This window comes from Dreissena polymorpha, chromosome 15 (genome assembly GCF_020536995.1).
Source record: "Dreissena polymorpha isolate Duluth1 chromosome 15, UMN_Dpol_1.0, whole genome shotgun sequence".
NCBI classification, from domain to species: Eukaryota; Metazoa; Mollusca; class Bivalvia; order Myida; family Dreissenidae; genus Dreissena; species Dreissena polymorpha.
In genome coordinates, this window is record NC_068369.1 from 42,701,873 (window position 1) to 42,718,477 (window position 16,605).

At 36.3% G+C, this 16,605-nt stretch overlaps 2 protein-coding genes across 2 annotated transcripts in view; both read right to left on the reverse strand.

Moving 5' to 3' along the window:
• Window positions 1–303: 303 nt before the first annotated feature.
• On the reverse strand, window positions 304–4,195 carry LOC127859284 (uncharacterized). Its single transcript, XM_052396530.1, has 3 exons — window positions 3,776–4,195; window positions 2,428–2,536; window positions 304–1,458 (listed from the first exon to the last, which is right to left on the reverse strand). The coding sequence occupies exons 1-3, from the start codon at window positions 3,831–3,833 to the stop codon at window positions 1,209–1,211; spliced, it is 417 nt and encodes a 138-aa protein (XP_052252490.1). The 5' UTR covers window positions 3,834–4,195; the 3' UTR covers window positions 304–1,208.
• Window positions 4,196–8,412: 4,217 nt separating this feature from the next.
• The window catches only part of LOC127859283 (high-affinity choline transporter 1-like), a 31,585-nt gene continuing 23,392 nt past the window's right edge, over window positions 8,413–16,605 (reverse strand). Inside the window, exon 10 of the mRNA XM_052396528.1 lies at window positions 8,413–16,405. Coding sequence (XP_052252488.1) covers window positions 15,719–16,405 — 687 coding nt within the window. The 3' untranslated portion in view covers window positions 8,413–15,718. The remainder of the gene's footprint in view (window positions 16,406–16,605) is intronic.

A 16,605-nucleotide genomic window follows, 5' to 3' on the forward strand; every position in this document is an offset into this window, starting at 1 on the left:
TGTTTATCTTCGAGCGGTCAATATTCCTATTCTCTTTGTCTATTCACTATAATACCTACAGGAAACAAAACTAAGTAAAAATATAGTTGTAAGCAAATTCTTCAAAAATGTATAAATTTGCGATACAATAAAGTTTATTTGCATTTGTTTGCCGTTGAACTTGTGAACGACGGGCTTTGGCTTAGATTTATTGTTGTCAAAACACGTGTAATTAAATTGTTTACTTTTCCAAAAATCGTACCAAGTAAGCTAACAAAAATATAAATAACTTTACAATTAATCTATAAAAAAAAACACAATATGCTCATTATTCATTTTATTTTGTTGAAACATTTTTTTCACAAGAATACAGACGATTTAAAGCAAATGAAAAGTAAAGCAACACAAAACATTTTAGCATGCCCTCGAGCGTCAATGTTTCGATTGTGTATGAAACCCGCCAACAAAGTTTTCGATCTCTTAATCTTAACAAAAAATTCTGAACAATGGATAATGATTTTCAATATCAACTAACAACCATGACCAATGAGAATGTGTGTCACATATTGGCTAAAATATGAAAATCAAAATTAAAATTGAGGTCATAAATGATCATAGTCGCGGTATTTAAAAAGAAAACCGGCAAACTATTTTCAAAATAGACCATGTTTATTGGGTTTTCTCAACAACAACAAAGAAATATTGACATACAAGTTGCAATATAATTATACTTAATAATTATTTAGAATATGCATTGTATCGGTTCAACAGTATGGTGCTTCAAATTATAAGTTTGATCTTAAATTCTGCTACTTAAGTTAAGAATGGCATAGGAATCGCTATAAATGTGGGACCAGACCCAATCAAGATAAACCTTCAAAAGTCTTGATCAATCAATCAAGTACACATTTCAAATGTAACAATTACTCGGTATGATCTAAATGTTTCTTCAAATTAAGACTTCGTAAACTAAAAACATTTTTAATTCAATCTTAGTCATAACATCGAAATCGAAATCAAAGCTTAAATGTACCAAACACTTTCATTGGTAACAAATAAAACAATCATTCTTATTGGTCTAAAATGCAACAACCATTTTAATTGGTCTAATTTGTAACAATCATTCTCATTGGTCTTAAATGTATCAAAGATTATTATTGGTATACAATCAATTTTAAGTTGAAATAACGTTTGAAATCGAGATAATTTGTAGTCGCGGAGGCACAGTATCAGAACCAGCCCTTGTTCTTCCTCGCCTGCTGCGCCGCCTGACGCTTCTGATTAACCTCGTGAAGCCCGCGACCATCTTTCTGCGTGAGGAACGCCAGGTATTTCGACAACTTCTTCTTTTGTTCTTCGTGGCGCGCTATTTCCTCCTCCATTTCGTCGTAGATGTCCCCGGTGGGCGCCACCTTGTTATTTGCGCGCGCTCGCTCTTTCTCCTCGTTTTCGCGCACCTGCTTCTCTAACTCTTTCTTCCTGCGAAAAGGGAGGTAATTATAAATGTATTATCAGGATTTTAACGAGTTGTTAAAGGCAAATATACGGTGACATAAAGGGGACATAGGCAATATTTTATTTAACAGTCTCTATGACGTGCGCACCTCATAGCTATGACGTGCGCACGTCATAGAGTTGCATAAAGGGGGCATAGGAAATATTTTATTTGACAGTCTCTATGACATGCGCACGTCATGGAAATAGTTGAGTAAAATATTTCCTATGTCCCCTTTATACCGCCGTACAAATACCATTTATTATCTCTCCTAATTATTTTACAAGACATTAACAACTGTTTAGATAACAATATAGACATTAACTTTAACAATTGTATAATCGACGACGCGGTTTGACATGTGCCTGATATCTCGGTTTCGCGGCATCGATGGAAAGTCGCTAAGCCTAAATATGTGTATATTGACAGATTTTCGTTTTCTCATACCTCCAGAAATACCTATATAACATACAACTCGATATGAGATTGTCTTCATTTACTGGGTGTATGGCCATAAGAAGTATATAATTTGAAAACAAACACCTACAAACTCCGTGTGGAACCAAGTTATGAGGTCCTGTCGAGCCGATGTAAATAAGCGCATATGGGTCCAAGCTCACCCCTTTTATGTACGATATTTGGTAAACCTGTGTTGATATAAACAATATGACCAGTGTGTGACTCATATGCTGCATGATCGTGACGTCATTAAACCGTTCCTTATCCCAACTTTACAGTCCATAATGGTCCCTCCAAAAAAAGCCTGTTCAGCTCGATATGGACTATAGCCGAAAATGCAGTACGGGACAAACATGAACTACATGTATAACAAAAATGCAAATGGGTCCACTGTGAGACAAAATAGTAATAATTTGACCATATGGAGCCTATTAGAGGCCACGCAATGATCCCCGTTTGGTTTCACTTCACACATGCACGTATTGGTATATTACCGTTTACAATGGTAAATCAGTCCCCCAATAGCGACGATCGCCAGGAGCCCACCTAGGATACCGCCGAAGAACGCTGCATTGGACACACCGTCGACCACACCAAGTTCCGCTGAAACAGCGCAGAAACTGAGCAATCATCACGACACACATGTTTTAAGGGCCTCATTCTGGGAAATATGGGCTTAATGCATGTGCGTTAAGTGTCATCCCAGATTAGTTTGTGAAATTTGCACAGGCTATCAGGGACGACACTTTCTGCTTTTTTGGATTTGCTTGTTAAAAGGAAGTTCCTTCTTAACGAAAATCCAGCTGTGGCGGAAAACGTCGTCCCTATTAGCCTGTGCGGACTGTACGTTGTTTAACAGTTGGACAAAAAAAACGTGCATTGTGTAACAGTCTGCCAGGAAACATACACATGTATCATTCAATAAGAAACACGTAAATCATGTATTCTTCGGAGAACAACTTGTATTTTTTTTAAAAGTCAGTCAGAAAACACGTACACTGTGTAACACTCGGAAATAAAACACAAACATGCAACATTGAACCATAAAAAATCGCGAATTGCGTGAACATGTAACCAAAGACACTATTAAGCCATTCGAACAAGACATTAAGTATGTATAATATTGATTACGGAAAGCCATTCATATAACCATTCTTTTTATTTATAAAAAAAACACTGTTCAACCACAAATCTGTGAAAATACAAGATCTATGTCAGACATAGTGACAAAACTACCTGCTTGTTCTTCAGTGAGCAGGGTACCACAATTCATGTAAACGAGCCTCGCTTCGGGAAAACATGGATTAATTCATGTGAGTAGTGTAACAGGGTATTAGGGACGACACTTTCTTCTTGACATGTGAGTAGTGTAACAGGGTATTAGGGACGACACTTTCTTCATGATGTGAGTAGTGTAACAGGGTATTAGGGACGACACTTTCTTCTTGACATGTGAGTAGTGTAACAGGGTATTAGGGACGACACTTTCTTCTTGACATGTGAGTAGTGTAACAGGGTATTAGGGACGACACTTTCTTCATGATGTGAGTAGTGTAACAGGGTATTAGGGACGACACTTTCTTCTTGACATGTGAGTAGTGTAACAGGGTATTAGGGACGACACTTTCTTCTTGATAATTTCTTGTAAAAGAGGTCTCTTCATAACGAAAATCCAATCAAGGCGGAAAGAGTCGTCCCCGATTAGCCTGTGCGGCTGCACATTCTGATCTGGGGCGACATTTTACGCGCATGATTCAAGTCACATTTTCCGAGAGCGAGACTTGTATGATGAAATCGATAAATTGTTTTATATAAAAAAAAGACTGCATCAGTCTCACTTACGGTTCGTCAGATCCTTGTACCAAGGGTCATCGCTGCTGTTTTCAGTTATATTCGCCATGACGTCAACGTTACCTTTATCAAAACGTCACATCAACTTTTGAAGAAAATAAATTGATACGTTTCCATACTTGTTGTTCGAGTCTTTGGTTTTTTACAAAAGACTTAATGTTTTTGCAGTTGGTTAATAAATGAGTTCTTTCACATATTCTGGTCGTATAATTATTATTCCAACGGTGATTATTTGGTTATCAATTTAATGATCGATACAAATAACGGAAAATACAAGGATTCCTTCACTTATAATAAGTTAATGAAAGTGAGTTCACAAGACTGTACGAGTTACACAAATACACAAGAGCTATGTTAATAGAGTGTTAAGGCGATTATCGCGGATTGACCTTAAAAAAGTTAACATGTTGCAGTGCTAATCCAGATCGGAAAACAGAGCCGACGAAACAATTCGAATCTAATCGACGACCTCCGGGTATTTTCGTCAGTGATCATCGAGGTCGAGATCGGCTTTCTCCGGATTTTTAACAATCGGAAACCATATGACGTCATTACAAGAAAAGGCATCACGTAATTTTTTATGCTCCCCGAAATAAAATTTCGGCGGAGCATATAGTTGCCAGTTTGTCCTTACTTCCATACTTCCTTACTTCCGTCACACTTTTGTTACCGTTTCTCATAGCGCCTTCAATACATTACCAATCTCTTTCATATTTGACATGTAGGTACCTTGCATGGACCTCTACCTTTTGATGAGGTTTGAGGTCACTGGGGTCAACGTCACCGAGGCTAATATTAGATTTTTCCGTCACACTTTTGTTACAGTTTCTCATAGAATCCTCAATACTTTACCGATCTCTTTCATTTTTGGCATGTACGTACCTTGCATGGACCTTTACCTTTTGATGATGCTTGAGGTCACTGGGGTAAAGGTCAAGGTCGCCAAGGCTAATATGAGATTTTTCCATCGCACTTTTGTTACAGTTTCTCATAGCAACTTCAATACTTTACCGATCTCTTTTATATTTGGCATTTACGTACCTTGCATGGACCTCTACATTTTGATGAGATTTGAGGTCACTAGGGTCAAGGTTACCGAGGCTAATAACAGATTTTTTCTTCACACTTTTGTTACAGTTTCTCATAGCACCTTCAATACTTTACTGATCTCTTTCATATTTGGCATGTAGGTACCTTGCATGGACCTTTTGATGAGGTTTGAGGTAACTGAGGTGAAGGTTACCGAGGCTAATGATAGATTTTCAGTCATGCTTTTGTTACTTTACCGATCTCTTTCATATTTGGCATGTAGGTTCCTTGCATGGACCTCTACCTTTTGATGAGGTTTGAGGTCACTGGGCTCAAGGTCACCGAGGCTTATAATAGATTTTCCGTCACGGTTTTCTTACAGTTTCTCATAGGGCCTTCAATACTTTACCGATCTCTTACATATTTGCCATGTAGGTACCTTGCATGGACCTCTACCTTTTGATGAGGTTTGTGGTCACTGGGTTCAAGGTCACCGAGGCTTATAATATATTTTCCGTCATGCTTTTGTAACAGTTTCTCATAGCACCTTCAATACTTTACCAATCTCTTTCATATTTAGCATGAAGGTACCTTGCATGGACCTCTCACTTTTGATGAGGTTGTAGGTCACTGGGGTCAAGGTCAAGGTCACCGAGGCTAATAATAGATTTTTTAGGTGGTTATTAACACATAGATTGAGAAAGCGCATCATCGGGGAGCATCCATCAATTTCACTGATATTATTGTTTACATTAATTATTATGATTCTTCTGAATTATTGCTGCAATTTCCAGCTATTAAGTTGGTACTGAAAAAGTTTCCAATTTAGCCTGGTCTTGTATTCTGGGGGAAGTCGGAGTACCCGGAAGAAACTCCACCTGTCGGTTGCGGTGAACACAAACAAAAATCGCGTGCTTCCGGGAACGGGCATTAAACCCTGGTCCACTAGGTGAAAAGCGCAAGTAATAACCGTCGCTCTAAACAGACAGAATAACACGTAGTTAAAACGCCAATAGGTCTATATAGAAAAAATGTAGGGCTAAAAGTTTTAAGTATTGAACATTTGTAAATATGGCCGTAGTTTATATGAATTTAATTACTTGCTTCAATGAAAGTATCTAGCCCAATAATTTAAAATAAGATTGTTAATTCATTGGCCATTCAGTATGTTAATAAGTTAACCTTTCACTTAACGTCTTTCAACATCACAGACACATGGCAAATTGAATACAAACCTTGTTAAAGGGATCGTTGTATTTACCATTTATTTACATGTACTTAATGTATTTTTGTGTTTTCGACATATTGAGGACATCTCAAAACAAAGTTTACACAAGAGCACCTCCTTGCGGGTGCAGACCACTCATCTATTTTTCTTTTTAAAGGTGAAGGGAACTATCTCAATACTTCAATCAAAAAAGATGGATGGGTGGGGTGGAGAGGGATGTATAGTGTGGGGGTTTGGTCATTTATTACATTATCTTCCAAAAATAAGAAATAAAAATGCAAAAACAATTTATTTATTTTTTTTTTTGGGGGGGGGGGGGGGGTTCTTGGATGGGATAGTTGGAAGGTCTTTCAAAAATAAAATAATAAAAATAAATATTTTTGTTTTTTAACCATGTTTCCAAAAATCGGGGGTAGGGGGGGGCATGGGGGTGGTTTGGGTGGAGTCTATTGTAGTATGTCATGTAAGAGTTGTTTTGTTAAAGTATCAATCAAATCTGATCATAAATAACGAAGTCATTGCAATTATTGCAAAATTTAATTATTTGACCTTGAGTCAAGGTCATTCAAAGGTCAAGGTAAAATTCAACTTGCCAGGTACAGTACCCTTATGATAGTATGAAAGTATTTGAAGTTTGAAAGCAATAGCCTTGATACTTTAGAAGTAAAGTGGATGTTAACACAAAATGTAACCATATATATGCAAAGTTACTAAGTCAAAAAAGGGCCATAATTCCGTCAAAATGACAACCAGATTTATGCAACTTGTTACGTACAGTCCCCTGATGATAGTTTGTGAGTGTTCCAAGTCTGAAAGCAATAGCTATGATACTTTAGGAGTAAAGCGGCCCAAAACACAAAACTTAACAAAATTTTCAATTTTCTAAGTATAAAGGGGCCATAATTCTGTCAAAATGCCAGTCAGAGTTACATAACTTTGCCTGCACAGTCCCCTTATGATAGTTAGTAAGTGTCGAAAGTATGAAAGCAATAGCTTTGATACTTTAGGAATAGAGTGGACATAAACACAAAACTTAACCAAATTTTCAATTTTCTAAGTATAAAAAGGGCACATTATTCTGTCAAAATGCATGCCAGAGTTATCTAACTTTGCCTGCCCAGTCCCCTCATGATAGTAAGTCAGTGTAGAAAGATTGAATGCAATAGCTTTGATGCTTTATGAGAAAAGTGGACCTAAACACAAAACTTATCAAAATTTTCAATTTTCTAAGTATGAAAAGGGCACATAATTCTGTCAAAATGCACGCCAGAGTTATCTAACTTTGCCTGCCCAGTCCCCTCATGATAGTAAGTAAGTGTACCAAGTTTGAATACAATAGCTTTGATGCTTTATGAGAAAAGGGGACCTAAACACAAAACTTATCAACATTTTCAATTTTCTAAGTATAAAAAGGGCACATAATTCTGTCAAAATGCATGCCAGAGTTATCTAACTTTGCCTGCCCAGTCTCCTCATGATAGTAAGTAAGTGTATCAAGTTTGAATGCAATAGCTTTGATACTTTATGAGAAAAGTAGACCTAAACAAAAAACTTAACCGGACGCCGACGCTGACGCCGATGCCAAGGTGATGACAATAGCTCATAATTTTTTTTCAAAAAATAGATGAGCTAATTAAAGGCCCATACAATATCACTACATCGACCTTTGCCCAACTTTATGCAAAATATAGAAGATTCTCGTATTCAAATAGACGTATTGCTTTGAGAAATATGAACATTCTACAATAAACAGCTATTAACATACTCAACGGAAGCAAATTTTTATATAAGTGACCCTGGACTGCGACATTGACCTTTGACCTACTGAAACCAAAGTAAATAGGAGTCTTATCTTTATAAAGACTAAGAACACTATAATGAAATTAGTCATGTCATCTAGTGGCTTTACTTGTAAAGGCAGTGGAAACATTTTATAACTCCATCCAAAACTCATTAAGACAAATAAACAGTTTACGTTTGCAACTGTTTTAAAGCATTTTCAACTTAACCTAGTTTCATAACAAGTTTCTAATTGGGTCGAGACAACTCTGTGACAAGAAAAAATGTTCTGTTAACATTGAGCAATAAATGCGCAATAAATATTGTTCACGAATTTTGTAACAAGTTCAAACAGTTTGACCACGTTTCTGACATTCAGCATTTCAGTGATTTCTATGATGTTCTTGGGTTTTTTAACGAAAATAGAACCGACCCCCCCCCCCCTGAAATATTTACTTTAAAATATTCTGACCAAGCTTCCTTATGACCCTATGATTGAGCACAAAAATGTCTAGAGTTTTCCTGAGGTATGTTGATGATAGACAAAAATGCTCAGTAAAGCTAAAATAATGTGAGTTGTCAATGAAATGCATTAAAAACAATTTTTATTTATTTCAGTCATAAAAATACTTCAATTGCTAACACAAACAATTGTAGAATCTGCAACCAACAATATGAACGGATACATGATAGCAACCAACAATATGAACAAATACATTATAGCAACCAACAATATGAACAAATACATTATAGCTGGCAAAAAAAATCCAGTATAGTTAGCTACAAACTTCCATTAGAACACATGATATGAATGGAATGCTCGTACTGATGTACCACACTTTTACACTTGGACATATTTCGGCAGTTTAGCAGAAACACTAAGTGAAAAAAGAGGAAAATAATGCCCTAAAGCACTCACCTGAGACTGAATCAGCTTAACTTACTTAAAGGGTAGTGTTAACCAAGTTTCACTACAGACATTTGAAACAAGGGCTGTTTGTAAAACATGCATGCCCCCATATGGGCTGTCAGTTGTAGTGGCAGCCATTGTGTGAATATGTTTTTTGTCACTGTGACCTTGACCTTTGACCTAGTGACCTGAAAATCAATAGGGGTCATCTGCCAGTCATGATCAATGTACCTATGAAGTTTCATGATCCTAGGCCTAATTACTCTTGAGTTATCACCAGGAAACCATTTTACTGTTTCGAGTCACTGTGACCTTGACCTTTGACCTAGTGACCTAAAAATTAATAGGGGTCATCTGCCAGTCATGATCAATGAACCTATGAAGTTTCATGATCCTAGGTGTAAGCATTCTTGAGTTATCATCTGGAAACCATTTTACTATTTCGAGTCACTGTGACCTTGACCTTTGACCTGAAAATCAATAGGGGTCATCTGCCAGTCATGATCAATGTTCCCATGAAGTTTAATGATCCTAGGGGTAAGCATTCTTGAGTTATCATCCGGAAACCATTTTACTGTTTCGAGTCACTTTGACCTTGACTTTTGACCTAGTGACCTGAAAATCAATAGGGGTCATCTGACAGTCATGATCAATGTACCCATGACGTTTCATGATCCTAGGCGTAAGCATTCTTGAGTTATCATCCGGAAACCATTTTCCTGTTTTGAGTCAGTGAACTTGACCTTTGACCTAGTGACCTGAAAATCATTAGGGGTCATCTGACAGTCATGATTAATGTACCTATGAAGTTTTATGATCCTAGGCCTTAGTGTTACTGAGTTATCATCCAAAAACCACACGGTGGACGGACCGACGGACAGACATGAGCCAACATTATACCCTCTCTTCTTCGAAGGGGGGCATTAAAATGCCCCACCCATGGTAGCATCTTTTAAAACAGATCAGAACCATTTCCGAATTCAGCAGATACATCTTATCTTTCATTTTACCTAGTGACCTAGTTTTTACCCCAGGTGACCCAGTGTTAAAGTGGTCCAACATACATGTATCATTGGGGCCAATGTTTCTGACCAATTTTAATTAGGATTGGGATACAAATGTGGCCTCTAAAGTATTCACACAGGGCAAACGATGGACAAAATGTGATCACAAAAGCTCACCATGAGCAAGTATAAAGTATAAACAAGTATTGGTCCCTGGCTTGGGTAAGCAAAAAGTGTAGAATATAATACAATGAGACACAAAATATAATATCTTTCATCGAAAAAAGATTTCACAAAAGAAACAAACCAACATAGTAAATCTAGGTGCATAATAGAAAAACTACTTAAACAATAAAACAAGAGGGCCATGATGGCCCTGAATCGCTCAACTGACTCTCCTTGATACATCAACTTATATTCTATCAGACCCATACACAATCCCAAGCCAGATTTCATTAATTAATACATTCTGACAAATTTTTATTAAGACGGACGAAAACTGTGACCTCTTTCATCTTCACAAGGTTTTACTAGAATTGGCCCAGTGACCTAATTTTTGACCCCAGATGACCCATATAAGATCCAAAATCAGATATTATCAAGATAAACATTCTGACCATATTTCATTAAGATCATAAAAAAACTATGACCCAAATACAATCCCAGCCCAGATTTCATCAAGATTAACATTCTGGCCAAATTTTATTAAGTTTGGATGAAATCTGTGACCTCTACTGTCTACTTTTTTTTTTAATTTGACGTAGTGACCTATTTTTTGACCACAGATGACCCAAATTCAATCCAAATCCAGATTTTAACAAGACCAGCATTCTGACCATATTTCATAAAGATCTGATGAAAACTTTAACCTCTATTGTCTACACTAGGTTTTCTAATATTTGACCTAGTGACCTAGTTTTTGACCCTAGATGACCCAAATACAATACCAACCCTGATTTCATCAAGATAAACATTCTAACCAAATTTCATAAAGATTGGATGAAAACTGTGACCTCTATTGTCTACACAAGGTTTTTTCTATTATTTGTCCTAGTGACCTAGTTTTTGACCCCAGATGACCAAAATACAATCCCAACCCAGATTTCATCAAGATAAACATTCTGACCAAATTTCATAAAGATTGGATGAAAACTGTGACCTCTATTGTCTACACAAGGTTTTTCTATTATTTGACCTAGTGACCTAGTTTTTGACCCCAGATGACCCAAATACAATCCCAACCCAGATTTCATCAAGATAAACATTCTGACCAAATTTCATTAAGATTGGATTAACACTGTGACCTCTACTGTCTACACAAACAAATTGTAGACGGACGCACGCACACACGCACGACGGACGCTGGACATCACACGGTCACATAAGCTTACCAAGTCACTTCGTGACAGGTGAGCTAAAAAGTAAACAGCATCAGCAAAGCAATAATTATGCATTAAAAAATTGGGATATTTATTTAACAACAATAAATTTTCTAGATTCTTGTCAACAGTTACATAAAATGCTGTAAAATACTTAACAAAACAATGTCATATATCCAAACAAGTATAGGTAAAGGTAAATCAAAACTTAAAATCATACACCAGAACAAAAACTTTTGCAGGCATAAAGCAAGAATACAATTTTTATAAATATCTTTCATTCTTCTTTCAAAATAAGTGAATACAAAAAGTTCAAACTTAAGATTCTTTTATCAAAATAAATAATGACCAGAAAGGTTCACATACAGATTGGCACGAATGCTGGATAGTATAGATACATGGGAGGGGGCACATCAACAGCTTATGCAATATTATACATTCCAAAAACATGTTATATTTTAATAAACACGTATTTATTAATGGTAACATAGCATTCAGGTAAAGGTCTCATTTTGCAATAGGTCAGTAAAACATTTATTTTTTTATTTAGAAAAATATTGCCCTTAGGAAAACATTTGCAGGTTCAGAAAATTAAGCCGTTGTAGTAAATTTAGTATGATTATATTTTTGGCTATGTACAAAGTTATCTTTGAGATTTCATACATGCATGAAACAAGAGATTATTCAATGCTCTGATATGTATAAAGATTTAGAGGATATTCCATTTAAAATTTTAATTTATCTTGTATAGTTTAAAATACTTTATCATATTTTCAAACTCACATCCATTGTCAAAACAGATGAATTGTTATGTTTATATTTTACAAACTTGCATCCAAAACTAACTCATAAGTAATTGACGCCTTCCCTGATTTGAAATAAGTACAGCAAATAAATAAAGCAACTAACAATAGCACCAACATCTTCCAGTATATCAGCACAAGTTGAACAATAGATGTGTTCGTCAGAAGCACAATGCCCCCAATTGTGCCGCTTTGAAAAATGTTTTTTTTTACCTTTGACCTTGAAGGATGACCTTGACCTTGAACTTCCACCATTCAAAATGTGCAGCTTCATGAGATTCACATGCATGCCAAATATGATTTTGCTATCTTCAATATTGCAAAAGTAATGGCAAATGTTAAAGTTTGACGCCCTACCGGGGGCATAAAAAGAGGGCCACAAAGGTCCTTAAATTCTCACCTAAGTTCATGGAAACTAATTGTTGAAGACTTGTCCTGATAGAAGGCGTAAACTCAGTGAGAGAACAATGGGCTAGACCTCAATAAATAAGAAATGTGTCCATTACGCATGGATGCACCTACTTTCCACTAATGTGCCAAAACTCCTCTGATGTCAAACTTACCTCATAATGTCTAAATGATACTTTTTACCTCTACGTTTCACCTTGACCTTTGAGGTTATTTGAGGTAATTTATAATAAATGAGAATGATTTATGAAAAAGTCACAGTTTGAACTAGCTGTTTTATGGCAAAATTTGATCCATGAACTCTTAAGCGTTACCTTGACCTTTGATCTGGGGAGACTGCTGCTACACGTGAGACTTCGCCTTCTGATAATGGACATTTGCGTCAAGACATTACAAAATTCATCAATTTATGGCTAAGTTATGGCCGAGGCAAGACATTTTGCACAGACATAAAGACAGACAAGCGTACAGTGTGACAGCTTCATGCTGCATTCTTTTAAAGGGGGCATAAAAACAATAGAACCTTGATAAAACAATAATACATTATACATGATTCACACAAGTAAAATTAATTATCATCATACGTGTATATATTGCAGTCAGAGGACAGTAACATGTGTTCAATATTATGAACAGGTGTCAATACATATTACTACATAAACCTTATTTATGACTAGATTTTTCTAAGATTTAAACTTACATGACCAAGATATATTCATGACCTTAATATGACCTTGCTAAGGTCAATACAAACCCTCTGAGCAAGTTTCATCAATATTGAGTTGAAAATGTTCCTAACTCTAGTGGTAAAAAGTTTTTTAACACTTTCAGTGCTGGAACCGAATTTTGAAGGCCTTTGCAAACAGTTTGGATCCAGATGAGACACCACAGCCACAGAACGTTGTGTCTCATCAGGATCCAAACTGTTTGCTATTCTTATAGTATTCTTTGAAAAAAATCGAAGAAAATGCTAATTTTAGAAATTCAGCAGACAACATTTTAGCAAACAACAAATTTCCCAGCATGCAAAGGGTTAAGATATGACCTTACAACCTTACATTTTTTTGGATGCAGATGCCCCAGACTCACACTTGACCTAGATATTATCCACATAGACACTGTGAACACTTTCTATCAAGATTGAATTAAAAATGTCCATCTAGAGTTGTAATTAGCTCCAAGTTGACAACACACATCACACACTGCATGACAAATGATGCCGGACATACGGCAATTAAAAAAAGCTCCAAATTTAGCAATTCTTGCTAAGGGGAGCAAAAAAAACATGAGCAACAAATGTATAATTAAATACTATCAAAAACCTGCCTCTGATTCAAACAAGAACTTGACAACCAAACAACTCAGTAAAAAGACATTAACTTGTAAATAAAAACATGGTGTTCAACAGATCAAACAGTTATACATATGAATGTACAATACATGTTATATGTATAATCCTTATAATTAAGAAACCCAAGCAATAAAAAGGAAAACAACATACATTATGCAAGCAAGATAATGAAAAACAGCCTACATGATGCCAGCAAGATAAAAGGAAAATAGAATAAATGATGCAAGCAAGAAAAATGAAAACAACATGTACATAAAACAAGCAAGATGGAGGAAAACAGCATTCATGATGCAAGCTAGAAACAGGAAAATAGCATTAATGATGCAAGCAAAACACAGAAAAACAGCATACATGATTCAAGCAAGCAAAAGGAAAACATATGATGCAAGCACTATAAAGGAAAACAACATACATGATAAAACTTATATAAATATAAAATAATCTTTGGAACCCAGTTGTTTAATAAATGCCCTTAGAAATGAAGACACTCTGCATAAAATGTTCTGCAAACAAGCCAAAGTGTTCCTGAAAGAGGTAACAATGTAATGTGTACAGTGGTGTTCTGTCAACAAAGTGTAGAGTGATATTTACACCCATGAACACATACAATGATAAAATTGAATACAGGAAGATGCATGTCAATTGATGAAGTACTTTGTTCACAGCTTATTGCATATAGCAATGTATATTGTATAAATGACAGATCACACCTATAGGACTGAAAATGACAGAGACCTTAATTGAGATTCCTTCTGGAAAATCTGTGCTTAATGCATATCGTCGCTGTCGTTCTCAAACCTCGTATCTACAAAATGCCAACTTTTCAGGAGAAAGAAAAAAACGACAATTCGTCCTGATAGGAAACCTCGTAGTTGCAAATAAAAAAAATTATAAAAACGTTTTTGTCAAATTTGTCCAAACGAAACGACGTACCTATAGGTGAAATGGCGTCGCTACGACTTTTCGCCAGGAAAAAACCCAACAATCATTCTACAACATTTCGTCACGTGGCTTTTTCAAGGGCTCTGATTGGCGCAGAGCTACGAGATATAGCACAAAACACGCGCCAGACTTAATATATTCGGAAAAGATGAAAAAAATATTTTGAAAATTTTGGAGCTACGAGGTTTGAGAACGACAGCGACGATATGCGTTAAGTATTGTCCGTGCATGCATTAAGCCCAGTTTTCCCAGAACAAGGGTAAAGTACAGAACATGACAGAGCATGTTTGCACGATAGATCGAGATATTGCATACCTACATTGGGGGAACAAGTTTATGATATATACAGTCATTAAACAAATGAAATTGTAAGACGTCATGACTAAGCACAAGATAGGGTTAGGTAGCAAGATAGACATTGAAACACTTACAAAATAAAAATACAGGGGTGGGCAAAAAAATTAACATATTGAAATAAGGTCCAAATAACACTGAAATACAGTTTTTACTTTATTTTATGTAGGAAAAAAGAGGTAACACAATACTGAAATATCAGTATGAATACATTTAACTTTCTTCTGTTTTAATATTCTTCATAAAAGAATACTAGTGTCTGTGGCCAGGCAATATATGTAAGTAAAACAAGATTCTGTGACTAGCATCATAATTAGAATAAAATTAGTGCTATTTTAAAGATGATTATTAATAAACTTAAATATGACTTCCACTTAATGCAGGTAAAAAGTCCATTTTCAGAGGATAAATTTAATATGTATCCCCATGAAAATCATTATGCATCACAAAGAAGAATAAAATGAATGATATTATGAGTGTCTTCTGCATTCAACAAAGTGGAAAACATTTCGGTTTTCTCTGTTTATTGGGTGATTTTGGCAGGAAATGATATACATTACTACACATAACCTTGAATGCAGATTATCAGAGACAACTATAATTTTGTGCCCTGTTTGCCAGCATCTGCTGGCAAACAGTTGGCAGGAGACCAGTGCTGGGATCCAGATCAAAAACCTTGTATTGTGCGCCCTGTTTTCCAGCCTCTAAAGTTGACAGGGGGTTAATGCTGAGAACACGTCCAAATACCTATAATTTTGTGCCCAGGTTACCCGCTTCTACTGGTGCAGGGGACCATTGCTGGGAACCAGTCTTCTCACAACCATGGTCACATGATATGTCATGTGACCCACTGGAGAGATCATTTGAGGAGAGGTCACCAGACTGTTTTTCGTGATTACAGGGCACATTCCTGTCTGGACAGCGACACAACTGTGTGGCTGAATTGGACTGGGGAACTTCAGTCAACTCACATGTCGGCGCCGGATTGTACGAATGCTTCATTCTTTTTAATATTCCGAATATATCACAACTCTTTGGGAAGACTTCTTTTAAAAACAAAACATTAGTGATTAAAGATACGACAATAATGATTGAGAAGGACATGACCATGGAAAATGTTCTAAATGGAAAAACTTGCCCTATATTGTTATCAAACCAGGGGTATTTTATGATCGGCTCAAATTTCAAATACGGTTCACCAGCTCCGAGCCGCAAAACTGCACCTGTGAGGAAACCCAGAAATGCCCCGTACGCGTTCGTGAACTTCAAAAACAGAGCACACGTCAGCTGTGGAAGAACAATGACGAAGACGATGTCGGCTGCAAGAATGAAGAGCCCATATATGATGGGTACAAAGATGGAGATTGTTGTTGCCATGGCACCCACAATGAGGATCACGAGACGCTGAACCCAAAGTAGCTCCCTTTCTGAGGCCTGCAACAGGGAGAAGAAATATTGGGTAATTGGAGAATAAGGAAGAGTGAGGTTGTTAGGATTTGAGTTATGGTATGTTTACAGCCATGCTCTAAAGATACCTAACACAAATAAAACTTTGAACAAATGGTTAAAAAGGGAAACCATACTTACCAAACTAGAAGACATCAAATTGAATTTGGCAAAAATATGATGACTTG

Excerpts from the sequence above, each read along its gene's own strand:
- LOC127859284 (XM_052396530.1), bottom strand. The coding sequence starts at position 3,833 with ATGGCGAATATAACTGAAAACAGCAGCGATGACCCTTGGTACAAGGAT. Across the intron at positions 2,537-3,775 it reads GTACAAGGATCTGACGAACC|CGGAACTTGGTGTGGTCGAC; the intron begins GTAAGTGAGACT and ends GCGCTGTTTCAG. Across the intron at positions 1,459-2,427 it reads CTGATTTACCATTGTAAACG|GAAGAAAGAGTTAGAGAAGC; the intron begins GTAATATACCAA and ends CCCTTTTCGCAG.